The sequence below is a fragment of the Danio aesculapii genome, chromosome 17 (genome assembly GCF_903798145.1).
Source record: "Danio aesculapii chromosome 17, fDanAes4.1, whole genome shotgun sequence".
NCBI lineage: Eukaryota > Metazoa > Chordata > Actinopteri > Cypriniformes > Danionidae > Danio > Danio aesculapii.
In genome coordinates this window covers 45,521,003-45,548,012 of record NC_079451.1, presented here as the reverse complement: position 1 = coordinate 45,548,012, position 27,010 = coordinate 45,521,003, and the positions used below count along the sequence as shown (strand labels likewise).

Genomic DNA, 27,010 nt, shown 5'->3' with positions numbered 1-27,010 from the left:
GCAAAGAAAGCGTTTTTGCTGGATTCCCAGAGTTCATCAAGATTCTTTGGATTTATCTTCAATGCTGTTCATGTCTGGTGACTGGACTGGCCAATCCTGGAGCACCTTGACCTTCTTTGCTTTCAGGAACTTTGATGTGGAGGCTGAAGTATGAGAAGGAGCGCTATCCTGCTGGAGAATTTGCCCTCTCCTGTGGTTTGTAATGTAATGGGCAGCACAAATGTCTTGATACCTCAGGCTGTTGATGTTGCCATCCACTCTGCAGTTCTCTTAATGCCCCCATACTGAATGTAATCCCAAACCATGCTTTTTCCTTCACCAAACTTGACTGATTTTTGTGAGAATCTTGGGTCCATGTGGGTTCCAATAGGTCTTCTGCAGTATTTGTGATGATTGGGATGCAGTTCAACAGATGATTCATGGGAAAAATCAACCTTCTGCCACTTTTCCAAATGATCAACTAGAAGTTAAGTTATTATTTATTGCTTTTACGACTAGGATCAACGACAAGACTTTTTTCAGGTAGTGTAGTTTGAACAATGTGCAAAAAAATAGGTGGATGGAAACATTGCTATTGACTTCCGTAGTATTGTTTTTCCTACTATGTATTCCAACAGTTTTCCAACATTCTTATAAATATCTTCTTCCATGTTCAACTCAAGCCGTTTTTGGAACATGTCAACGGTGAGTAAATGATGGCAGAATATTCAGTTTTGCATGAACATTCCCTTTAAATGCTTATCTGACTAATAATTTCATTGAAATTATTCATTTATTCAAGCATTGATTTCAATGGGAGCCCACTGTAAAACATTCAGGGTTCCACACAATTTATTTAAGTTAACTCAATTGTTTTATGTTCAATCCACTTAAATTTGTTAAGTTGTCCCCCCAAAAATCAAAAGTAGTTTGAACAAATGGCAAAAATCATCAGTGCATCTGAGTGCACACAGACAACTTTCCCTGTCCAAACAGTCCTAAAGGCATCAACTCCTTGGCGAAGGTGTCAGTGAACTGCCCTTGACTCAGTGTGACGGGATTTCTTTTCAAGCAAGTCGTCGGGGTTCCCGAAACTGTAAAGCGCTCGCCATGCCCTTTAAAAACCTACACAGACAAAAGAGTGAGATAAAACAAGACACCACCCCTGTACCTCCATTCCCTTTGCATGACAAACAAACTCCTTGTCGACCAACGCACTGAGACATACAGTGCGGTGTCTGCTAAGTGGGTTGTCAATTTTTTTTTTTTCACTCAGTTTAGCTTTTGCCTGAAATCTAGTTGGTCGGTGTTACCTTGGACTCCCCCCAGCTTGTCCTATTCATGTGTGGAATCTCATTGTTGGCGTGGACATCATTCAAGCTGGTGCTCCAAAGCAACTGGAGGTTCCCACTTCATTAGAGCTGTGTTTCGGAGGGCTGGAGAGAGCGCAAGCACTACGTCTGGCTCTGACAGCTAGTCGAGGTGATAAGCGAGAAGATTTGGTGGAAAGGGCCGAAGACGGGGACTACATTTCAGAAAGCAATCAGTTTCAAGGATGACACCTGTTACTCTGGCGCTGACGTGGGTTTTGTTCTCGATGTGGACGGAAAGCTTTGCTGTGCAGATCGGAGAAGAAGGTAAGTTGATTTCAAATCTGTAGAGATAAATATTTAAATGCCACATTACATTTTTAGGTGCACATTATTCAGAATTTGGAATGTTCATGTTGGAAATATGGAATAAATCAAGAGCTTATAGCATCTGCCATTGCATTGTGCAGTTAATCTAGTGAAAGTTTTATTTTGAATGTTATTTTTATTTCGGGACACAGAATTTTGAGCCAATTCTGAAATGTTTGTAATTAAAGGGATAGTTCACCCAAAAATAAATATTTACTCACTATTTACCCTCAAGTAGTTTCTGAGTTTCTTTCCTCTGTTGAACACACAATAATATATTTTACTGAAAGCTGGAAACCAGTAACCATTGACTTCCGTAGAAAGAAAGACAAATACTATGGAAGTCAATGGTTACAGGTTTCGCGCTTTCTTCAAAATATCTGTTTTGTGTGTTTAAAAGCAGAATGAAAATCATTAAGGTTTGAAACACGTAGAGTGAGTAAATGATGACAGAATTTTCAGTTTACAATGTATTCTTTAATAAATATAGATTTTAAATGAATAAATATTGCAGTAATTTATCATTAAAAATTGTGTATTTTTATAACAGTCATATTTAAACTTGTTTTCTGTCTCTTTTCATCTAGAACTCAACGAGACCGTCATTTGCACCAATGATCAGATTCGAGTTATCATCCCAAGTGTGTTTTTCCTCAACAAGGAACCACCTGTTTATGTACGTACATCCCATTTATTTGACACATAATTCAATCGGTTGCTGTAAATCAGAGCTTAAACTCATAATAATCCACCATCCTCTACTCAGGTTTGGGATTTGCACTTGAATGATCCTGAATGTCGAGGTGTTGAGGTGGAGAATGACTACGTCTTCAGCATCAAGACCAACCTCACGGACTGCGGCACCATTATGGTAATCAACAGTAGGGTTGCCAAGGCATTTTGCATAATCATAAAACCACTTCAGACAATCACAAGGACTGGGGAAACGTCCTCAGCCAATTACAAATTGGTGTCAGAACATTAAAGACTCTTAAAAAGGTTGTAAACACTTGTTGCATTGAGCCAAACTACAAAGCGGGCCTCTTTTTGCGGTTAGACTTAAAAATACAAACGATAAATTTTCGTATTTTACAATCCCTTCTTAGGTTGAAAGGTGACCACGCGCTTCGATAATAGCGTAAGCCATAGCATGAGTAAGTCTTTAGCGTGATTATAATAATGTGTGTTAAAAATTAGGCAACAATTCTTTAGTTTTTATTTATTTTTTTAGAAATGCTAGTATTTATTTCATTATTTTCTCAATATTTAAATGCGCAGTGTTGTTCCTTTCCCTCCAAATTGTCTGGCTAGTCCTTTCAGCACTCGGAGGGGAGGGCAAACGACCATGCAGCTCTAAATTATCCTGATTTATATGGAAATGATTACTGTGTTTTCAAGCGTGGTGAATAGGCCGGCTATAATTCAGTGTCGTATTTTATAGTCCTTCTTTTATTCTGCCCTACAGCCAGCCTCAAACAGCGCTACCAACAAACCCAGAGGACAAGCTTCACTCTGGCATGGCATAAATCTGTACTTGAGACCACGAGTATCGTTGAGAGCCTCTCTCACGATTCACCAGAGTATTTCTTGTAAAGCCAGTAAAAGGTTAACGCAACTTTGAGAGGGGGCAACTTTCCTCCTTTTCCCTTTTTAGTGTTTTTACAAGCTTTTTTTTCATAATTGCTTGTCAAAAGTAGGATGTCTTTTGGATTTGAAAAAGAAAGCATGTTGAAATCAACTGCTTTGGAGAATTAGGTCTGGATTTCTGCTTCTTGTGCATCCAGGATTGATTTAAACTGAAAAATGTCAAACACTAATAACACTAATGTTTGGTGCCAGACACCATTGAGAAGGTGATTGTTCACAGAATCAGGAGGTGTGGTTGTAATGGCAAGGCTGTAAAGTTTGTTTCACCGGATGTGGTTGGGGGGCAGTTTGACTTTCAATAGCACTTTGTTTCCCCATGTCGGCTTTAAACATTTTACGTTTATTGGCCTGTGAAGGTCACTCAGATCATGTGATTCAATTTAAGAGTTGTTATGAAACTTGAAGGAAGACCTATCCAAATGCAACGTTACCTGAAAATATATATATTTTAATGTTTGTTTGCTTGTCTGTATGTTTGATACAGTTTGAAGGTTATTTAATGTCTGAATGTTATTTAAGTTTTGTAAGTTTACGTTTAAGTCGTGATTTTGGCCAAGTGGTGACCCATACTCGGAATTAAACCTTATATAGTTTGAACAGTTGTATAGTTTGAAGAAAGTTTAATTCATGGATGCATATTCAGATGGATAGATAGCTAGATAAATCCTTTGATAGACGTTCATTCTTTTCATATAGAGATGGATGAATTCAGAGATGGATATATATATATATATAGATATATATTAATGGACATGTGGGTAGATATTTGATAGATGGGTATTTAAATGGATAGATGAAAGTTTAAATAGATTTTTGGATGAATCAATGGATAGATATTTTAATGAATTGATTTGTGTTTGGGTGGATGGATTGATGGATAGAAGCATGGGTGGATGGATGAATGGATGGATGGAAGTTTGATGGGTGTTTGGGTAGATATTTGGATAGATGGATGGATGGATATGTGGATATATAAATGATAGATAGATTTGGATCAGTTGATGGATGTTTGGATAGATATTTGAATAGATGAATGGTTGGACAAAAGGATGGATGGAAGTTTGGATGGATATTTGGATGCATGCATGGATAGAGGGATAGATGTTTAAATGGACTGATAGGTGTTTGGATGGATGAATGGATAGATATTTGGATAAATAAATGATAGATAGATTTGAATCAATTGATGGATGTTTGGATAAATTGGATGAATTTTGTATGGATGAATGGATGTACTAAAAGGATGGATGGAAGTTTGAATGGATATTTGGATGGATTGATGGATGGAAGCATGGGTGGATGGATGAATGGATGGAAGTTTGAATAGATATTTGGGTGAATGAATGATGCATAGATAGATTTGAATGGACTGATGTGTATTTGGGTAGATATTTGGATAGATGGATGGATGGATATGTGGATATATAAATGATAGATAGATTTGAATCAATTGATGGATGTTTGGATAGATATTTGTATAAATGAATGGTTGGACAAAAGGATGGATGGAAGTTTGGATGGATATTTGGATGCATGAATGGATAGAGGGATAGATGTTTAAATGGACTGATAGGTGTTTGGATGGATGAATGGATAGATATTTGGATAAATAAATGATAGATAGATTTGAATCAATTGATGGATGTTTGGATAGATTGGATGAATTTTGTATGGATGAATGGATGTACTAAAAGGATGGATGGAAGTTTGAATGGATATTTGGATGTATGAATATATAGAGGATAGATGTTTCAATTGACTGATTTGTGTTTAGAATTTATGTATAGATGGACTAATGGACGTTTTTACATATGTTTTTATGAATGATAGATGGATTGATGGGTGTTTGGATAGATATTTGGTTGGATGGATGGATGAATAAAAAGATGGATGGATGTTTGAATAGATTTTTGGATGAATCAATGGATAAATATTTAAATTAATTGACTGGTGTATGGATGGATGGATAGATGGATAGATGGATGGAAGTTTGAATAGATATTTGGGTGATAGATAGATAGATAGATAGATAGATAGATAGATAGATAGATAGATAGATAGATAGATAGATAGATAGATAGATAGATAGATAGATAGATAGATAGATAGATAGATAGATAGATAGATAGATGTTTGAATGGACTGATGGGGTTTGGATGGATGTATGGATAGACTAATGGACGTTTTAATATATGTTTGGATGAATGATAGATGGATAGATTTGAATGGATTGATGGGTGTATGGATAGATATTTGGATAGATATATGGATGGATGGATGGATGGATGGATGGATGGATGGATGGATGGATGGATGGATGGATGGATGAATTGATAACTAAAAAGATGGATGGAAGTTTGAATAGATTTTTGGATGAATCAATGGATTGATATTTGAATAAATTAATTGGTGTTTGGATGGATGGATGGTGGATGGATGGATGGATGGAAGTTTGAATAGATATTTAGGAGATAGATAGATTGATGGATGGATGGATATATAGATAAATAAATTATAGAAATATTTAAATAGATTGATGGATGTTTGGATAGATATTTGGATGGATGGAAGTTTGAATAGACATTTGGATGTATGAATGGATAGAGGGATAGATATTTGAATGAACTGATAGGTGTTTGGGTGGATGAATGAAGGATTAGATGGATGAACAGAAGTTTTAATATATTTTTGGATGAATGATAGATGGATAGATTTGAATGGATGGATGGATGGATGGATGGATGGATAGATTTGAATGGATTGATGGGTGGTTGGATAGATTTTTGGATGGATGGATATTTGGATAAATAAATGATAGATATATTTAAATAGATTGATGGATGTTTGGATAGATATTTGGATGGATGGATGGATGGAAGTTTAAATAGACATTTGGATGTATAAATGGATAGAGGGATAGATATTTGAATTGACTGATAGGTGTTTGGATGGATGTATGAAGGATTAGATGTAATCTAGACAGAAGTTTTAATAAATTTTTGGATGAATGATAGATGGATAGATTTGAATAGATAGATAGATAGATAGATAGATAGATAGATAGATAGATAGATAGATAGATAGATAGATAGATAGATAGATAGATAGATAGATAGATAGATAGATAGATAGATAGATAGATAGATAGATAGATAGATAGATAGATAGATAGATAGATAGATAGATTTGAATGGGTTGGTGGAAGTTTGAATAGATATTTGGATGGATGAATGGATAGAGGGATTGTATTTAAATGAGTGTTGGATGTATGAAGGAATGGATGGATGAATGGTTGGTTGAGTTGGTTGGTTGTTTTTTTTGTTTGGTTTGTTTGTTGGTTGCTTGATTGGTTGGTTGTTTGGTCGGTTGGTTGATTGGTTGGTTGGTTTGTTGGTCGGTCGGTTGGTTGATTGGTTGGTTGGTTTGTTGGTCGGTCGGTCGGTTGTTGGTTGATTTGTTGGTTGGTTGGTTGGTCGGTCGGTCGGTTGTTGGTTGGTTGGTTGGTTGGTTGGTTGGTCGGTCGGTCGGTTGTTGGTTGATTTGTTGGTTGGTTGGTTTGTTGGCTTGTTGTTTCATTCATTCATAAATGCTCCTAAAAATCATGTTCTTTCTCATTTGTTTTCCCCCAGGCGTCAGATGACACTCACATCATGTTCACCAACTCGATTCGTAACAATGAAACAGATGTCATCACAAGAAGTTACATCAACATCACATTTGGCTGTCGGTATCCCATAAACTACATGGTGCAGCAGGAAAACGGGGAGAATCTGATCCGCGTGGATGTCAGGTAAGCTTCTGCCAGTCATGACATCATCAGTTAATTAAATCTGCGGCTCCTCCTGGTTCAAAGCTCAGTCTGGGACTCCAGCGCTCCATATGTAGCAAATGGCTTTAATTATCACTATTTGCCCAAGCTTTAAAAAGGCCGAGCCCCTCACTAATTGTTTGTTTGTATGTAAACACAATAAAGGAAGGTAATCGTAACAAAAGGCTGCTCTGAGGTCCAACTCGAGAGTTTCATTCAATATTCATCGAGCAAACCTTTCAGTCTCTTCAATGAGCCTTTTAACATTCTCTGCCCCGCAGGACAATCACACTGAACACAGAGGAGGGAAATTTCTCCGTCTCCATGCTGCTCTACAAAGATGAAGAGTTTCAGGATAAATGGACCACTGTTCCTTCTCTCACACTTGAGGACAACATCTATGTCAAAGTTTACATGGTGTGTGTCGCGCTGAATGGGTGACATTACACTCTACAAACTGCTCAGAGCTTTCGTGAAAGCAGCTATGCATTTCTTTATGCTGAGAACCGTTTGCTGCTTTGTTGTCAAGTGAACACAGCTTTGCTTTCATTGGTCACAATGGTTTCTATCCGTCCATCTGTCTGTCTGTCTGTATATCTAGCTACCTGTCTGTCTATCTATCTGTCTGTCTGTCTGTCTGTCTGTCTGTCTGTCTGTCTATCTGTCTGTCTGTCCGTCCTCTTTCTCTCTCTCTCTCTCTCTCTCTCTCTCTCTCTCTCTCTCTCTCTCTCTCTCTTGTTTTATCCATCATTCTTTTTTATTGTTCTGTGTGTCATTATATCTTTCTAGTGTGCTCTATTGTTCTATCATTCTATATATTGTTCTGTAACTTTTGTTCTATCTATTGTTTATCATTCTTTTTATCATCCTTTTTTATCCATCCATCTATCCACCCATCCAATTTATTGTTCTATTATGTCTGATGCTATCCATCCATCCATCCATCCATCCATCCATCCATCTATCCGTCTGTCTGTCTGTCATTTTTTTATCATTCTATCTATCATTCTGTCATTCTATTGTTCTATCATTCTATTGCTATGTCTACCATTCTGTCTATTTTCTTTCATTCTATCTATTGTTCTACCGCTTTGTCCATCATTCCATCATTCTGTTGTTCCATCCATCCATCCATCCATCCACCCACCCATCCATCCATATACCTACCCATCCATCCATCCATATACCCACCGACCCGTCCATCCATCCATCCATCCATCCATCCTTCCATCCATCCATCCATCCACCCACCCATCTATCATTTGTCTGTCATTATTTTATTTTAACTTTCATTCTGTCTATTGTTCTATGTTATTCTGTCATTCTGTATATTGTTCTACCACTTTCTGTCCATCATTCTGTTATTCCTTCCATCCAACCATCATTCTTCTATCCATCTATCCATCCAACAATCCGTCCATCTATCTATCAATCTACCATTCTGCAAATGGCTTCGCATTACAATGAACACATGCCAGTCAGAGTATCCTCATTAAAACACTACTGCTAAGCTCAATCTATGCACCATCTTTGTTCTTGGAGACACTTCTTCAAATGTGTTGATGAAACTTTCTGGACTTTATCTTCAAGATTCCAGCGAATATGTTTCTGCGAGTGGAGAGATGTTGGGCCACACCAAACAATGACCCTTACAGCAACATCCAATACACCTTCATCAAGGACAGGTCTGTGACATAATGCACATTATCAATAGAGCCAGGATGATAGTGTATATATATATATATATATATATATATATATATATATATATATATATATATATATATATATATATATATATATATATATGTATATGTGTGTGTCCATAAATACATAGACAGAGATCCTCCACCAGAAGAAAAGCTAAGAAAAGAAAATCTTTTATAATACAACACCTGCGACACAAAAGACTTAAACAAAACGCAGTGGCTTTTGGAGAGATAAGACTCTCACTGGACAATATAATATAATATAATATAATATAATATAATATAATATAATATAATATAATATAATATAATATAATATAATATAATATAATATAATATAATATAATATAATATAATATAATATAATATAATATAATATAATATAATATAATATAATATAATATAATATAATATAGAACCATTGTGGCTGAGGGGTTTTAGGAATGGCCAAAACAACATTTCAGATGTTTCACAATGTGGTTGCTCCACTGATTTGTCCATTAGGCAAGACGGGGCAAGGCAAGTTTATTTATATAGCACATTTCATACACAATGGCAATTCAAAGTTCTTCACATGAAAAAGAATAAAAGAAACAAGTATAAGAAAAAATAAAAACAACAAAGAATAAAAATGATTAAAAACCGATAAAAATGTTTTAAAACAGGTTTTAAAGGAATGAAAAGAAAAGAAAGACATAATAGTGCATTAGTGCCTTCCTATCACATTCATTTTTATCATCACATGATCTGTTAAATCAAAATCCCATGACTTTTTTAAATTCGTTTAGTTGATGTCTTTGCATTGTAGTTAAAAAAAAAAAAGTTTATCCAAATAAGTTCTGAATATGTTTTTTTTTTTTGGCATTTTTAAAATGTGCATCTTGGCATTTCTATTAAGCATTTTTATTTGATTATTCCAAAATGCACATAACTATAGATGGATGGAAGTCAAAATTATACACCCTTCTGTGCATTTTTGTTTTTTTTTTTCTCATTTTTCAAATATTTCCCAAACGATGAATAACAGAGCAAGGAATTTTTCACAGCATTTCCTATAATATTTTTTCTTCAAGAAGAAATATTATAGGAAATACTAAGAAAGTCTTATTTGTTTTATTTCAGCAAGAATAAAAAAACATTTTTAATTTAAAAAAAAAAACATTTTAGGATCAAAATTATTAGACCAAATGAACTTGAGTTGATTCTCTCAGAGGAAATTTGGCAAGATATTATAAATAAGATTCACTCAACTTCAATTTGTTTGCGACATACAATTATTCAGTTTAAAGTGGTCCATCGCCTTCATTGGACAAAAGCAAAATTAGTGATATTTTCACCAACTATAAATCCCTTATGTAATAGATGTGACGTAGAGATAGCTAATCACACACACATGTTTTGGTCATGTTCTAAAATTACCAAAGTCTGGCAATTATTATTTAGTTTTTTTTTTTTTCAAATGTTTTGCATGTAACAATTGACCCTTGACCTATTTTAGGAATATTTGGTTTAATCACAGATCCCAGTTTAGACAATAATACCAAAAATATGATTTCCTTTTTAACATTAATTGCTAGACGTCTTATTCTGCTTAAATGGAAGGACAAATTTCCTCCAACTTGTAATCAATATATTAGGGACCTTACGTACCATCTTACAATGGAGAAGATTCGGTACTCCACCAAAGGTTGCAGTCAAACATTTTATCTTATTTGGCAGCCAGTGCTGACATATATAAAACAAATGGATCCAAACTTAATATTTTCAGTTTGACCTTTGTTTCTCACATTTTTTTTCTTTCCCATCATCTTATTTTATATCCAAGTTATTTTATTTCTTTAGTTTACATTTGCTAAGCCTATTGTGATTCGATGTGTGTGTATATATGTACAATAGAGTGAACATATAATGTAACTTTTATCTGCTTGTATGTATGCATGTATGTATGCATGTATATATCATAACATGATGTAAAACATCTAAAATAGTGGGGCGGGGGGCTCTGTTAGAGCAAAGATAATTTCTCTCTGTTTTTCAAATACTTTTTAAATTGATGTTTTATTGACCAAAATGTTAATAAAAAAAGATTTGAACAAAAAAAAAAAATTATTAGACCCCTTAAGCAATATATTTTTCGATTGTTTACAGAACAAACCACTTTTAAATTATACAATGATTTGCCTAATTACCCTAACCTGCCTAATTAACCTAGTTAAGCCTTTAAATTGCACTTTAAGCTGATTATACTATTAATATGTAAAATATTCTGTACTGTCATCATGGCAAAGATAAAATAAATTAGTTATTAAATCTATTATGTTTAAAATTGTGTGAAAAAAAACTCTTCTTTCTGTTAACAGAAATTGAGAAAAGAAATAAACAGAGGGGGCTAATAATTCAGGGGGGCTAATAATTCAGGAGGGCTAATAATTCTGACCTCAACTGTAGCTAATGACAAACATTTCTCTCTGCATCAGCTGTCCAGTGTTGTGGAATGACCAGACACTGGCCGTAATGAAGAACGGGCAAGGACCAGAAGCTCTGTTCAGGATACAAATGTTCAAGTTTGTTGGAAGCTCCTACACGGATGTGTTCTTGCACTGCAACGTCCAGATTTGTCACAATACAGGAGGAGCGTGTCAACCTGTAAGTCACTAATCACACCTACAATATATTCATTCATCCATTCATTTTCCTTCAACTTAGTCCCTTATTTATCAGGGGTCACCACAGCGGGATGAACCGCCAACTATTCTGGCATATGTTTTATGCAGCGGATGCTCGTCCAGCCACAACCCAGTACTGGGAAACACCCATAAACTCACTCATTCACAATTGGCCAATTTAGTTTCTTCAATTCACCTATACTGCATGTCTTTGGACTGTGGGGGAAACCGCAGCACCCACGGGAAACCCACGCCAACACAGGGAGAACATGCAAACTCCACACAGACTCTCCAACTAGTTAAGCTGCGACTAGAACCAGTGACCTTCTTGCTGTGAGGCGACAGTGCTAACCAGTGAGCCACCATGTCACCCACTTTGAATCACCAACCTAAAAATCTGATTTCACACTAAAACATTGCATCAGTATGAATAAATTATGATTTTTTTGTTTGTTTGTTTTTGTAAACAGCTAAATAGTAAGGTTTGCATCATAACTGTGAACTCTTGGTACTTCACAGAACTGCTCTGCTGAAGACACATCGGTACGCACACGCAGAGATGTCGGATCATCTCATACAGTCTCTTATGGACCAATCAGAAGGCTCAAATCTAACATGGAGAATAATGGTCTGAGTAAGTGTTATAAAGTCTCACCATAGTGCTCTCTAACCTAATTTAAATGAACAATCCACGTTTTTGCAAATAGGTTCATTTTAAAAGTCACCTAGAGTTATACAGTTGTGTTTTAAAGTACAAATGAAATCAAAACTAACCGTATTGATTTTGTTAGCTTACATTGCTAGTTTTGTGGTGAACAGTTTATCTGCGCATGTCATTAAGAAAGAAAATAGTTCGGCCTTGTAATATAAAATTAAAATCTGAAAATGCAACTCCTGTTTGTTTGAGTTAAATTGTCAGATTACGTCTGTCTGAGGTATTGGGCGGGGCTAACATACTTAACCACGCCCCCTCCAACTGTCATTTCTGACAACAAACAGAAATGGTGAGGAGGAGGAGTCTGTTAGGTTGTAATAACTCTGACAAAACCCTTTTCCAGATCTTTCTGAATGAAATGCCAACTTCACTACATCCAATCAGCTCGCAGTAGATAAACAAGCCACACCCACTGTTTTCTTATTTAATGTTTCGTTTCCCTAGAAGCTGCGTCACGATACCAAAAAAAGTGGTCGCAACCTCTGCTTCATGCAGACTTTAACATTTTTAAATGTATTTAGTCAATCTCTGTGTCTAGCAGTAGCACTTTTAGCTAAGCTTAAAGCTAAAAGAAATTTACTGCAGTACAATAGTTGCTGCAGATGCAATATTATTACACAGCACCTGAAAATAAACCAACTAGGTAACATTGCTGCATAATATTACTGTGCAGCCATGATACGACAGCAAAGTTCCTTGATTATTACGCCAGAATGAGAGTATAGTTCCTAGCCATATCTGCCTAAGCATATTTTTATTTTCTGTCGGTTAAAGTTCATTCATTCATTTTTCTTCAGCTTCGTCTCTATTTAAGAGGTCGCCACAGCGTAATGAACCACTAACTATTCCGGCATATGTTATACACAGCGGATGCCCTTTCAGCTGCAACCCAGTACTGGGATACTCCCATACACACACAACGGGCAATTTTGTTTTACCCAATTCACCTATAGCGCATGACTTTGGACTGTGGGGGAACCCGGAGGAAACTTACGCCAACACGGGGAGACCATGCAAACTCCACTTATAAATGCCAACTGACCCAGCAGGGACTCAAACCAGCAACCTTCTTGCTGTGAGGCGACAGTGCTAACCCTGTCGGTTATAGTACAAGAAGTACTATAAAGTAAAGACCGTAGTCTCAAGCTTTAAATAGGAAAATGATCAGAACTCTTTTTTGAATAATTTTAGCGAGATGCTAATGATCTAATTCGATTCAATGATGCTAAGCTAAAAGTGCTAAAGAATTTGGAGTGTTTGTAAATAATTTCTTAATAATCTCTTCCAGATACAGTAATCCCACCGGTGGAAACCTTTGTGTTGGGTGGTTTGCTGTTCATCCTGATTGTTATAACAGGAGTTTTTGGTAAACTGTGGCTGCAGAGCAGAAACTCGTATCCGGCTCAGGAGGCTCAGCTCACCCTCTCCAACATCCACCATCTCTCAGAGGTGGCCAGCTAACCTGTCATTGCATATAAACATCAAAGATGTTCAGTCTGAAAGATTTGTCTGCTAATCTGTAGTGCATTTTATGGTAGATTTGGTCTTTTATTGTAAAATAAATAAGTAAATAAAAATGTTTTTTGAATTTCTAACAACCCACTTGCTACAAATGAAGTGCTTGTCTGGCTTTGAAATGTGATTGAAGAGAAAATCTCAAGATTGTATGCATTTTTTAAAGTGAACAAATATTTATTTTAAAGTTAAGTGTCGTTTCTGGATGTACTGAAACAAGCGCTGCTCACTAAATTGGACAGGTTTTTTTTTACATCTACTGACACAACGGGTTTTTGTATGAGAATGTAAAAGTGTTAGGAGAAATTTAAATATTGATATTTGAAATGTTTATGAAAACCAGAAGTAGGCATAAGTGTGTGGATTGTAAAATAAAACTTTAAAAGCAGAAGGACATTGCTATGGTTTCTTGGTAAAAGTGGCACCATATGATGGTAAATATAAAAAACAAAAACACTTTGTTGGTACCTACACTCACCGGCCACTTTATTAGGTACTGCATTGGACCCCTTTTACCTTCAGAACTGCCTTAATCCTTCGTGGCATAGATTTAACAAGGTACTGGAAATATTCCTCTGAGATTTTGGTCCATATTGACATAATAGCATCACACAGTTGCTGCAGATATGTCAGCTGCACATCCACGATGTGAATCTCCCGTTCCACCTCATCCCAAAGGTGCTCTAGTTGATTGAGATCTGGTGACTGTGGAGACCATTTGAGTACAGTGAACTCATTGTCATGGTTAAGAAACCAGTCTGAGATGATTCACGCTTTATGACATGGCGCGTTATCCTCATGGAAGTAGCCATCAGAAGATGTGTACACTGTGGTCATAAAGGGATGGACATGGTCAGTAACAATACTCTGGTAGTCTGTGGCGTTGACACGATATTCAATTGGTACTAATGGGCCCAAAGTGAGCCAAGAAAATATCCCCCACACCACTACACCACTACCAGCAGCTTGAACCGTTGATACAAGGCAGGATGGATCCATGCTTTCATGTTGTTGACGCCAAATTCTGACCCTAACATCTGAGTGTTGCAGCAGAAATCGAGACTCATCAGACCAGGCAACATTTCTTCAATCTTCTATTGTCTAGTTTTGGTGAATCTGTGTGAATTGTAGCCTCAGTTTCTTGTTCTTAGCGGACAGGAGTGGCACCCGGTGTGGTCTTCTGCTGCTGTAGCCCATCAGCCCCAAGGTTGGACGTGTTGTGTGTTCAGAGATGCGCTTCTGCATACCTCAGTTGTAACGGGTAGTTATTTGAGTTACTGTTGTCTTTCTATCAGCTGGAACCAGTATGGCCATTCTCCTCTGATCTCTGGCATCAACAAGGCATTTGCGCCCACAGAACTGCCCCTCACTGGATATTTTCTCTTTTTCTGACCCTTCTCTGTAAAACCTAGAGATGGTTGTAACTTGTGCGTGAAAATATCAGTAGATCGGCAGTTTCTGAAATACTCAGACCAGCTCATCTGGCACCAACAATGCCACGTTCAAAGTCACTTAAATCACCTATCTTCCCCATTCTCTTCACCGCGTATACATGTCTAAGTGCACTGATTTGCTATTATGTGATTGGCTGATTAGAATTTTGCGTTAACGAGCAGTTCGACAGGTGTACCTTATAAAGTGGCCAGTGAGTGTAAACAGCATGGTGTGTGTCTGACTCTTTAGTCTCCGCCCATGAATGGGCCTCAGTTCAGTGTATCAGTACGGTGACACACAGATTTCAAGCAAAACACAGACAGCATTGAAAACATAATCACTGTCATCATTGTACTAGATTAAATATTAAAAACTCGCTTACAGACGTCACTGTCCACATTTAAATACTGAAGACTCGTCACAGATCGACGGTAAGATACTTTTATGTGTGTTTTGGCTAGTTTTATCACCGGTTCTTACCAAAAACACCCGGTATTTGATAAAATGTCAAAGTACTTATTTTTTTCTTTCACCAACATGATATGTTTGTCAGACTAAGGGGTTTATTTAATGCGTATATGAGTCGTTTATCATTTTATCCTGCAGTTCGCAGCTAACTAGCTAATGCTAAATGCTTTGTGTTTGTGCATATAACGAATTAAAACACTGACCTGTCACACTATAAACATAAATACGTTTGAGGATGGTTACTTGGGGTTAAATTATTGATTATCTGCCGTTATGTGATCGTAATACGGTAAGGTTCATGCTGTCAATCGATTTACTCCAGTTAGGAAGAACAACAAAAGCTGCATCAGGTTTCATTATCAGGAGTTTGACTGGATTGAGTGTACCGGTGAAATGCGTTGGCATCATGTCATATTTAGGAAACATTTTACGTGTAATACATGGTTTACATGGTTAGGGTTGTTAGGATCATCGTAGGACCTTTACGAGCATGTTATGCTTTGGATGATAGGAGTCGTGCCATATTAGGGATCATGTTGTTTTATGATCATTAGGATCCACGGGTTGTAGACCCTTGACGATTAAACCAGCTGTCAGACATCAATTTTGGCAAAATGGCAAAATTAGTAATTGCCGTTAAAATAAATGCTTAAAATTATAAGATTTAATAACTATTTAATTACATGTTTTATCCACGTCATTGACAGTATAAGCTTAATGCACACCACATACACTTTAAACAGAAATGGCATAGAATGGTGTGAATAATAAATGTGTTATAAAAGTAGTGTTATAATAAATTCATACTTAAAAAATATTTCTCCTTTTTACACTTTGGTTGTGTTAAGGTCTCCTTTGTTATATTTTTTTACTCATATTTGTTTCTGGTTTTTCATGAAATTAATTCTATGTCAATTTCATATATAGAGAATAAAATATGACAAGAAATGTGGGAAAAATATATATAATACCAGTCAAAAGTTTGGAATCTGCATGATTTTTTAAAATGTTTTATAATAAACTCACAAAGACTTGTTTTGTTTAATAGAAAACACAGTAAAAACTGTCAGATTGGGAAATGATTTTGCAATATTTAATAAAAAAAATGTATTCATTGTAGTTTAAAATTGTAAACATTCTTGTGGTTTAAAGCTGAATTTTAAGTATGATTAATATTCAGTGTCACATAATCATTCAAATATTCAAGCATTTATTATTGTTGTTGTCATTGTCAGTATGGAAAACTGATATTATAGCACAAAACAAAATCATTAAAATCATGTAAATCATTTAAATCATGTATTTACCATTCTTCACCACAATACATAGTTTAAGAGGGAAAGTAAATACATTTATAATGTAAAAAGAAAATTAATAATTAAAAAAGTAAAAGTATCAGAGTTTCCACAATACTATGAAGCAAATAAAAAAAGCACTTGTAAGAATCATTATTAATAATTTTGTACCAATAATAACATCACAGTAGAACAAGAAGTCATCATATTTTAATGATTTCTAAAGAATCGCTCAAGTCTGGAAAAATGATGATTATCGCAGTAATACATTTTAAACTACATTCAAATTCAAAACATTTTTTTATTTAATGTGGTAAATGTTATTAATTTAAATGTTAAGAGGTATTAAAGTACATTTATTAATCATTGTTTATTATTACCCTTTTAATTTTTTGGTTGTTGTTGTAAATAGGTTAATCTATTACATTCCATACCGGACTGAGTTGCATTTCATGATTTCTCTTTATAGAGCAAGGCTAAATATCATTAGCTAAATATCATCTGCTCAACTTTGAAACCCACACTAATCCTTGGGTTCTTACAGACATGCCTGACTGTCCTGTTTTGGTTCTTACTGACTTGCCATATACATGCTGCCTGTTGTAAGCACGTATGAGTGACTGCTTGTGCAACTATGCCATATTGCATATGAACCTTAGATCCCAAACACCTTCATGTTCAGAAACCATCCTCAGATGTGTTCTGCTGTTTCAAAAGAATCAATCACAAGACATGTAGAAGGCAGACACTCTGACATTGTACACAAACATTTCGCAATGTTTATGCCCGGCTGGTATTACTAGGGTTATGTTGAAAGTCAGCTTGATAATTCGAAGCTTACACCACAGCATGACAGACCCCCCACCTTTGCCCAACTGACTCAGACAGTTTGCATTTAGGTCATGCCGGCTGGATCTAACTGCACATGTCCAGCCAAGCCCTGTCATGTTGGAGAGAAGCTTCTTGAATGACTCTGCAAGATCCATATGCTAGTGTTTCTTTTGAGTGGAAGCCATAATTGATTTCTGTAACATACCGTTCAGAAACAAGAGATCATGTTCCATCTTAGTCTTCGAAGAACCAGCGTGACCGTGCAACTCAAGTAGAGTTGTGAAATGGCAATGCAACAGCTTAGTAATTTGGTAAACATACTGCGAGATGGCAGTGGGTCTGATTTATACCTGTTCCTTTTTAGGGAATGGGGGACTCTCCAAATGAATGGAATAAATTTAAGCCATGCAATATTGTAGACAAAGACACCCCACATGTGTGTCCACACTAGAAAATATAGGTTTAATGATCTGTTTTCTTTTTTTTTTTTTTCCACAGCGGGAAACATCTTTTAGTTAATTACAATGGAGGAGCTTCATATCCATTGTCTGAAATGTGTCAACCGGCGATGTATGATAAGACCAGAAGCTAGCATTTCCTGTGACCTCATGGGTTGTCCTCTGGTATGTGGGGCAGTTTTCCACTCATGCAAACTGGATGAACACCGCTTACTGTGTCAGTACGAAAGAGTCCCGTGTCTGAATCGTGGATTTGGATGTCCGTTTACCCTTGCCAGGGTCAAAATGGCACAGCATCTTGAGACATGCCCAGCCAGCGTTGTGTGTTGCACAATGGAATGGAACCGATGGCCAGTGAGTTACGCAGATCGCAAATCCTATGAGAACCTGAGTAAGGAAGTTTGTGATGTGGAGCAGCTCGATATGGCTTTGGCCCTTCAGGATCAGCGCATGTTGCTGGAGTCACTTAAAGTGGCGACCACTGTGACAAAAGCATTGGAAGAACAAAATCTGAACAATTCCAGCCCGCAGGAGTCAGATCCTGAAAATGCTTTAGTGATTGATGATTTGAATGAAGTGGGTGAGGGAACATATAATGAACCTTACCAGGATTCAGTGGAAAATAGAAGCTTCAATGCTAATTTAGACATTCTCAATAGTCCAAATAATATTGACTTGATTGTGGACCGTATCAGTGGTGAGGAACAGAATGGAGCTTGCAGTAGTGTCACAGATGTGAATGGAGACTTAAGGAACGACACAAAGGAAAGTGACACTGATTCGGATTCTGATCTGGGAGCAGTAGGTGGAGCTGACTGTGCTTTTCCAGTGGACCTTGAGGATGAAGGAGATGATTGGTTGGAGACCAGCGGATGCAGTGAATCTTCTGAAGAGGAAGGTGAACTGACTGACGGGATAGAACTCAATGGACTTCATAATGAAGTGAATGGTGACAACCACCAGGTCAGACTTGAAAGCGTCAATCGTTCTTCAAACATTAGCCAGGTTTTACCTGATCATTCCATACCTGTTCCAGAAGTGGCACAGTTGCCCCGACGATCTCTTCCATTGCCTATCCCACTGCCTAACCTGATGGACAACAATCTTCTGCCCCCTTTGCCTTTTAGATATGAGGACCGATGGCTGGAGCGCAAGTTGGAGAATCTCCAGCTACTTCGAAGCATGGGCTTGTTTACAATCAATGGGCGAAGGACTCTGTTTTCAGATCCTTATTTATTTAAATCCAAAATGGAGGACAAAGCAGTGGACACGTCAGACCTTGATGTGGCAGATGATCCAATGGGGCTTCACGGCATTGACCTGATCACTGCTGCCTTGCTCTTCTGTTTGGGGGACTCACCGGGAGGTAGGGGCATCTCGGACAGTCGCTTTGTAGATGGATATCGCATAGACTTTGGTACACAGACCTTCTCCCTCCCTTCTGCCATATTGGCTACCAGCACCATGGTAGGCGACATCGCCTCAGCATCAGCCTGTGACCATGCAAGTCCGCAGCTGTCCAACCCAAGTCCATTTCACACACTCAGGTTAGACCTCGTTCTGGAGTGTGTAGCTCGCTATCAAACTAAACAGCGCTCCATGTTCACTTTCGTGTGTGGACAGCTGTTTCGGAGAGATGAATTCTCCTCCCATTTTAAGAACGTCCATGGGGACATCCATGCTGGTCTTAATGGGTGGATGGAGCAAAGGTGCCCGTTGGCGTATTACGGCTGCACCTACTCACAAAGAAGGTTCTGTCCTTCAGTACAAGGTTTCAAAATTATTCATGACAGACACTTAGGCTCTTTTGGAGTACAACCTGGGTTAGCAGAAGGTGAACCTTTATCCAAAACCAACATTTATCAATCTAAGTCCCACTGTGACCACCTTAGCGACTTACCCTTTGAGTTACTTCAGCACACAGCAAGCTTCTTGGATGGCTTCAGCCTTTGTCAACTCTCCCGAGTTTCTCGCACTATGAGGGACGTGTGTGCCAGTCTACTTAAATCCCGTGGCATGGTGGTCCTGCTCTGGGAAAAAATAAAGCAAGCTGATGGAAACTCATCCTGGCAGATACAAGACAAGGTAAAGCAGAGAGCATTCATCTTTGCTGTATACAGAATCAGCCTCTAGTCCCTACATTAGTCCACTAATATAGTTCACTTAAAGGAGTGAATGAATACAAGCAAGTGAGTGATTTGGAGCACCAGAAGGGATGCCGTTTTGTTTGTGCATTGCTGGTTGATAAATTTTCAACAACTTTGTCAGACCCTGTGACAGTTATTTAATACATAGCTTGCTATCTATTAGTAACAAAACAAAGTATTTTGATTTCTGTCATCTATACAAGCATTACTTTTTATATTGAAACCTACACTGATAGGATTCTGCTCTGTATGCCATCTTGTGGTCAGGCACAGAAATTAATTCGGCATGCGAACTCTCACAGTGTATTTTGGGTATTCTCTAGCTTTTAAATGTACAGTAGTCCCTCGCTATAATGCGGTTCACCTTTCGCGTTCTCGCAGTTTCGCAGATTTTTTTTTTTGTCCAATTTGACATTCATTTTTTTTTTTACAGCGCATTGTGTTCTGCGTCCTGATTGGCTGCAGACCATTGTCAATCAATCATCCTTGTCACCTGTACAGTACAGAATACGTTTAGCTTGCCAAATTAACATAAATCTTCGATAGCTAGCAGTGTGAGTCTCGACAAAGATGCAAAAAGGGTTGTAACTGTCTGCAGCAAGACCATAATAAAGGGGGTCACACACCGGATGCGGCGCGCCATGCATTTTAGAATTGTAAACCGGTTTCTATCAGGGTACACACACCGGCGCCGCAAGTCGACAGCTGTCTGCAGTGCCCAGCTACGACTCAGTACACTGTTCATATTACTGCCGCACCACAGAGCGCCATCTGAATAGTTTCATTTTAAATAACATGCGAATGTGCATGTCCAGTGTGTTACTTCGAACTGTCAGCTAAAAAGCTTTATGAACCTTTTGCTGACAGGGATAAATGTTTGCGCCTGACAACAGGTTTTAATCTTTAGTTTCATTCTATAATAGTGGACTTATTTTTCTATGTAAGTTTGAACTTTGAGAGTGTTTAAACACGAGAGAAAAGTGTGAAAATGTTCATGCCTGTCTGAGAAAAGTGTATAAAGTGTAGTGAGGGGTTTTACAGCCTTAAAACATCAATAATATTTGTAAAAAAATAAGCTAACGACTTTGCAGATTTCGCCTATTGCAGGTTAATTGCTTGCCAGCATAAAAAGGGGATTTTTCTCATTCAGTTCATGATGTTTTTTTGTTGTTGTTTGCTTTAGGTGTGGAGGTTCAGTACAGCGTTTGACACTGTGAACGAGTGGAAGTTTGCCAACATTTCCAGCATGGCCGACCACCTCAAGACATGCAAGTTTAACACAATAGCGCCTCGGGAAGAGGCAGTCCCGCTCCCATGCATGAGTTTCACAAGAGAACTTACGAAAGAGGGACGCTCACTACGTTCAGTTCTTAAACCAGTGATATAGACTATAGTCGGATACAGAAGTGGAGTTTGTTTTCTAATACAACATGCCTTATGTGTTTGAGTGAGTGGTAGGATTTTTTTATTTGTTGTTTTAACCGTCATTAACACAAGCCTCAACTTAATAAACTACTTTTGGAAGATGTTTTTTTATGAACAATATCAACCTGTTGACCTGTTATCTACCTATACTTGTTGATGACGGTTGTGCTGTCCTAAGTTTTTTGATACAGTAACTTCAGTTATATTCATGTATTGCGATATGTAGCTTCAAAATTGAAACATTGACTTGTTAAATGGCGATGACCAAATGGAAAACCATTGTCTATTTTGGTAATGCACGAAGACACGATGGATGTGTTTCTTGTAGATCAGTGGTTCTCAACTAGATTTACATTTGGACCTTAATTTACATGAAATCATGACCATACACAATACTGGGTTTAACCCATATTTACTGTTGCCTTGTTCATGTTTTTTATATATACCTTGCATGGTTTTCAAGCAAACTCTCTATTTTGGCGTTTAATTTGATAGATAGATTTACTTCAAAGTATAGAGTTGGATATATGACAATATAAGATGCTTTTATAACTCTATTCATTCACTATCCCACCAATGCCTAACTATATAGTTTATTAGATTTGTTTATTCACATTCAGCAAAGTTTTTTCCCTGCTGTCACAGAATGGACATGTAATCCACCAGTTAAGCACCACTGATGTAGACACTTTTCTGATTTTGCACAGATTTAAAAGTATATAAATAACAGTCTTATACACTTTCTTTTTTACCAGTCTGTCAACACAGAACAGATGTATTTATGATTTTCTGTTGTTAGCTAAATACAACATTGTTCATGAACACTTCCAGTGGTTATTCTGTCATTAAAGTAAAATACACATTTATGTAAATGTACTGTATTTGTGTTAATGGCTTCGTTGCGTTTTACAATCTTCCCAATCATAAGTCACTGCACAAAACCTGCAGGACAGGTACAAACTGCAGCTGTAGGGTTCACTCAATGCACATGGTGCATGTGCAAATCTACATCTCTGTTTCTCAGGGGTTTAGCGTAAAGCGCATGCCATTATAGATGGTTTATGTGTGAGAATCTTGATTTGAACTGGTGATTCTCTTCAACTTTTAAAGGTTAAACAGTTTACACTCCCTAAAGGGTTCGATTTTACTGTATATTTACAGGTGTGCAATTCCAGTGTTTGAGTTTGCTGACGTTCTGAAGGCTTGCAATGTTTTCACCTGCCAAGAAAGCAGATCTCTCATTTATGATTAGACCCAGCAAGTTAGATTTTTTTTTTTCCAGAGATAGATGTCTTGGCATGGATAAATTTGGGCTGTCAGTGAAAATCTAATAGAGGTCTAACAATAATCTTAAAATAGACTAGTCATGAAATAGACATGAATGAATTGGACTATTGTTAGATGTCTGACAGCTCAAAGTTAGTCTAGTTTTAACCAAGAGATTTATATTTGGACGTCTTTTAAAATTGCTTGGCAGGAATTAGCTGTGATATTTTACTCCGTGTGCAAAGTACGACAGTTTTGACATTTGTTGAGTGATGAAACTAGAGCAATATTCAGAAACATTTGAGTTTCTGAATAATCTATTTCTAGCATCTTTGAAAAACCAGCTTATTTTTAAAGACTTCAGAGATTACATCAGTCGATGCCTTTTTCTGCAGTGAGGTTTTTTCCCTAAGGATCAAAATGCATCTATATGTTGGCGTGAACTATGTGGGAGCCATATTCTGCATTTGAATTTATTTAAATCTATTTACTCTAGGTTTTCCAGCTATATATGCATTAATGTATGAGGGGACTCAGGGTTTTCAACGAAGAGCTGAGAAAAAGTTTAGATTGGTTTGTGTTTACTATGTGGTTGCCATTTTATTTCCATTTTACCAATTCACTGTCATCTCCATTTGTAATATGCATGTTAATGCCCCCTTTTTGTTGTAAATAATTAAAACGTTTGTCAATCTTTTTTATATTATTTAATAAAGTGTGAAGAAACCAACATTGCCTGTGTACTGTTTTTATGCAGACAACCAAGTGTCAAAATTGTTAGATTCATTACGCAAATTCACCATTGTGACGTCAATAATGTAATGAGCGGATAATGCTTTGCTTAACTAAGTACTTTAAAGCGTTGAAATATTAAAAGCACTGTCTAATGTGTAACGAATCCACATTTATTACTAAATTACATGACAGGGCTTGATTTTACATGGCCAGCCTAAAATTAAGATTACTGTTTATTAGCACTTAGTATGATCTTATTTTACATCCCTACACAAAACCTACCCCACTGAAAAAAATAGCTTAAACCTGACTGGTTGGCTGGTTTTAGCTGGTCGACCAGCCTGGTTTTAGAGGGGTCTTAGCCGTTCTGTTCTTAGATGGTCAGGCTGGGAGATGACCAGCTAAAACCAGCTTAACCAGCCAAGCCAGGGTGGGAGCCAAAACCAGCGATGTCCATCTTAAACCAGGCTGGTCAAGCTGATTTTACTTTGTTTTAGCTGGTCATTTTCCAGCCTGACCAGCCAGGCTGGAAATAGCTGGAAACCCGTTTGAAAATGGCCAAAACCCCTCCAAAACCAGGCTGGTCGACCAGCTAAAACCAGCCAACCAGCCTAGGCTGGTTTAAACTGTTTTTTTCAGCAGGGTAACGAAGCAGCTAATTAGTAGTTTGTTGAGGTAAATAAGTCTAGCTGGTTGATAAATCAAGTGTCAAAATGTGAAAATCATTACGCAAATTTGTCATTGTGAAGTCAATCATGCAGTGGGTGGATAATGCTTTGCTTAACTAATTACATTTGAGTATTGAAATATTACAGATTATTTTACAATAAAAGCCATCGATAACAAATAACAATTCACGGTTTCCGAAGGGTTGGTGTCCTGCAGATTTTAGCTGTAACCCTAATCAGACACACCTGAACAACCTAATCAAGGTCTTGGTATACTTGAAACATCCAGGCAGGTGTGTTAAGGCAAGTTGGAGCTAAACCCTGCAGGGACCCCTGCTATACTGGCTTATGTCCAGCCTTTGAAGTGTTTATTGAACTGTTTATTAGCAGTTATAATCAGTGGTGTAATCGGGGCTATACGCACGTATACTCCGTATGCCTACTTGTTTCCACGAGCTGTTTGGGTATTACGACTTCTGAGGATCAATAATTGCTTATACCCTCGGTATACTCACTTGTTTTGCTGATTAGACTTCCCTAATTTACATGTATTTGCGTCCCCTTTAACTGTATACCAAATGTTTTTTAACTCGCATCTTAATTTGTTAGAATTGGCGCCATTCTCGGCCCCCTGACGAGCGCAGCAGCTGTGAGAAAGTTTCCTGAAGATCACAAGTCAACTAAGTGATGATGTCTCGCTGAAACGCTCAGGTAAAATTATAAAACAGCATGGGCGTCGCTTTAGCCCTCCTATATTTCTATTCAGCCCCCTAAAAGTTTTGCGATTAGCTCATGAACTGTACACCACTATATTATCCCATCAGTCCCCTTTAATTTTGATATGAAATCGCCGACAGACTTCCGCCGCTCCGTTTTCAGCTAGTTTTACATTTAATCAGCAAACCACAGCTGTGCAGTGCGAGAGCACAAGGTGTGTGTGTGTTTATCGAAAGTTTGTTATAATATCTGCATATACAGAAACACTTGTATCACTTGTACCCCAATGGGTCATGGAGGAGCACTCGGGTTTCCCCATCTACTGTTTCCTCGGCGCTCCCCTCATCATGACCGCAGTTTCCTCCAGCGAAAATGCAGCTCTTAACGAACATTTCGCTATGTTTATTTCAAAATTAACTATGAAAATAAAACACATTACAGTGCATGTGGCATTAACCATAGCATACATTCATGCACAGGATTAAACAGTGACAGAACCGCTCAGTGAATGTTCTCATTTCAACTGCATATCAGAGTGAAACATCACATGTTGTATTATATTATTTATTTTTCCTATTATGATAGTGAAATATGTAAAATAGCCTGTACATTTTTATATGTTCATATTTATGCTATTTTGAATTTATAAAGTGGCCATTTTATTTATTTAATATATGGAAAATTTAATTGAATATAGAAAATGATTTGTACAGTAAACAGGTATGTTGAGCATATTTGGCACATTCAGAATTTAAATGGCTTTGCCTGTCTGTGAAATAAAGTGGAATACTGCTAGTTTAGTATACAACCCTACCATATTACTCAAACATTTTTAAGTGTATTGTTTTAAATTCTTACTTAAACGCGTAACAATATGGAATTTAAAAGGGGAACTACTAGTATACAATAGCGACAGCAGAAGACAGACTCCTAATAGCTTGGTTTAAAACAACAAGCATGCACAAATGTGACAATCAATCACAATGGCTGATTGATGTTTAAAGGAACCTATTAAATGTAAAGTAATAAGCCAGTAAAGAAAGTAAGTAAAGAAAGTACGTTTCAATATTAAAATGATTAAATAAGCTACATGCAATAACTTATTTTAATTTTTAAAGTAGTGCGCTTTGCTTTTGTTTTTTTTTTTTAATTTACAGTTTATATTAACAACATACAGCACTTGATATAGCTGTCTTAAAACATGATTTTTTTTGTACAGCATTTAATTTTTTTTACAAGTCTCTTTAGAGTTAAACAGTAGGGTTTTACCACAGTATAATCTATTCAGCCAATCTCATGGGTCTGCTGGGGGCACTATTAGCCAAACATAAATCATTGAATAGGATTAGTTTATTAGCATCTCCTTTTAAAACAAACAATTTTCTTCTTTTTTTTAAATGGATAGTTTTCCCAAAAAAATGAAAATTTCCATCATTTACTTAGCGTTTACCTGCTCCAAAACAGAAAGCTGGAAACCTGTAACCATTGACTCACATTGACATAGTGTTTGCTTTTCCTTGGAAGTTCGTGGAAGTTAATAGTTACAGGTAACTGATGTTAAATTATATATATATATATATATATATATATATATATATATATATATATATATATATATATATATATATATATATATATATGAATCAAAAAAGCATTGACTTTCATCGTTTATTTGCCTACTTTTATTGGGTGCAATAGTACACCACCTTTTTTTTAGGACTAAACCACTGCTTATATTGTATTACACCCCTGCACAATACCTAAACCCAACTACTAGGTTTGCTAAAGCGTGAACTGTACACTACAAAATGTTATCAACCTATACTTTCACCACCAGATGGCCCTGTT

The 27,010-nt window shown here is 36.9% G+C and overlaps 2 protein-coding genes across 2 annotated transcripts; both read left to right on the top strand.

The window, feature by feature from the left end:
• Nucleotides 1-967: 967 nt before the first annotated feature.
• Nucleotides 968-13,801, top strand: si:dkeyp-110a12.4 (alpha-tectorin). The gene is made up of 9 exons (XM_056477252.1): nt 968-1,616; nt 2,246-2,334; nt 2,425-2,529; nt 6,935-7,095; nt 7,395-7,530; nt 8,704-8,798; nt 11,300-11,468; nt 12,008-12,122; nt 13,492-13,801. The coding sequence occupies exons 1-9, from the start codon at nt 1,535-1,537 to the stop codon at nt 13,662-13,664; spliced, it is 1,125 nt and encodes a 374-aa protein (XP_056333227.1). The 5' UTR covers nt 968-1,534; the 3' UTR covers nt 13,665-13,801.
• Nucleotides 13,802-15,430: 1,629 nt separating this feature from the next.
• Nucleotides 15,431-23,774, top strand: fbxo30a (F-box protein 30a). Its single transcript, XM_056477276.1, has 3 exons — nt 15,431-15,583; nt 18,245-20,289; nt 21,535-23,774. The coding sequence occupies exons 2-3, from the start codon at nt 18,271-18,273 to the stop codon at nt 21,736-21,738; spliced, it is 2,223 nt and encodes a 740-aa protein (XP_056333251.1). The 5' UTR covers nt 15,431-15,583; nt 18,245-18,270; the 3' UTR covers nt 21,739-23,774.
• Nucleotides 23,775-27,010: the final 3,236 nt, after the last annotated feature.

What these genes read in the sequence shown, in the direction of transcription:
- si:dkeyp-110a12.4 (XM_056477252.1), top strand. Translation starts at nt 1,535, where the DNA reads ATGACACCTGTTACTCTGGCGCTGACGTGGGTTTTGTTCTCGATGTGG. An exon ending in TGTGCAGATCGGAGAAGAAG is followed by an intron (nt 1,617 to 2,245) that starts GTAAGTTGATTT and finishes CTTTTCATCTAG; the next exon opens with AACTCAACGAGACCGTCATT. An exon ending in TACACCTTCATCAAGGACAG is followed by an intron (nt 8,799 to 11,299) that starts GTCTGTGACATA and finishes TCTCTGCATCAG; the next exon opens with CTGTCCAGTGTTGTGGAATG.
- fbxo30a (XM_056477276.1), top strand. Translation starts at nt 18,271, where the DNA reads ATGGAGGAGCTTCATATCCATTGTCTGAAATGTGTCAACCGGCGATGT. An exon ending in CCTGGCAGATACAAGACAAG is followed by an intron (nt 20,290 to 21,534) that starts GTAAAGCAGAGA and finishes TGTTTGCTTTAG; the next exon opens with GTGTGGAGGTTCAGTACAGC.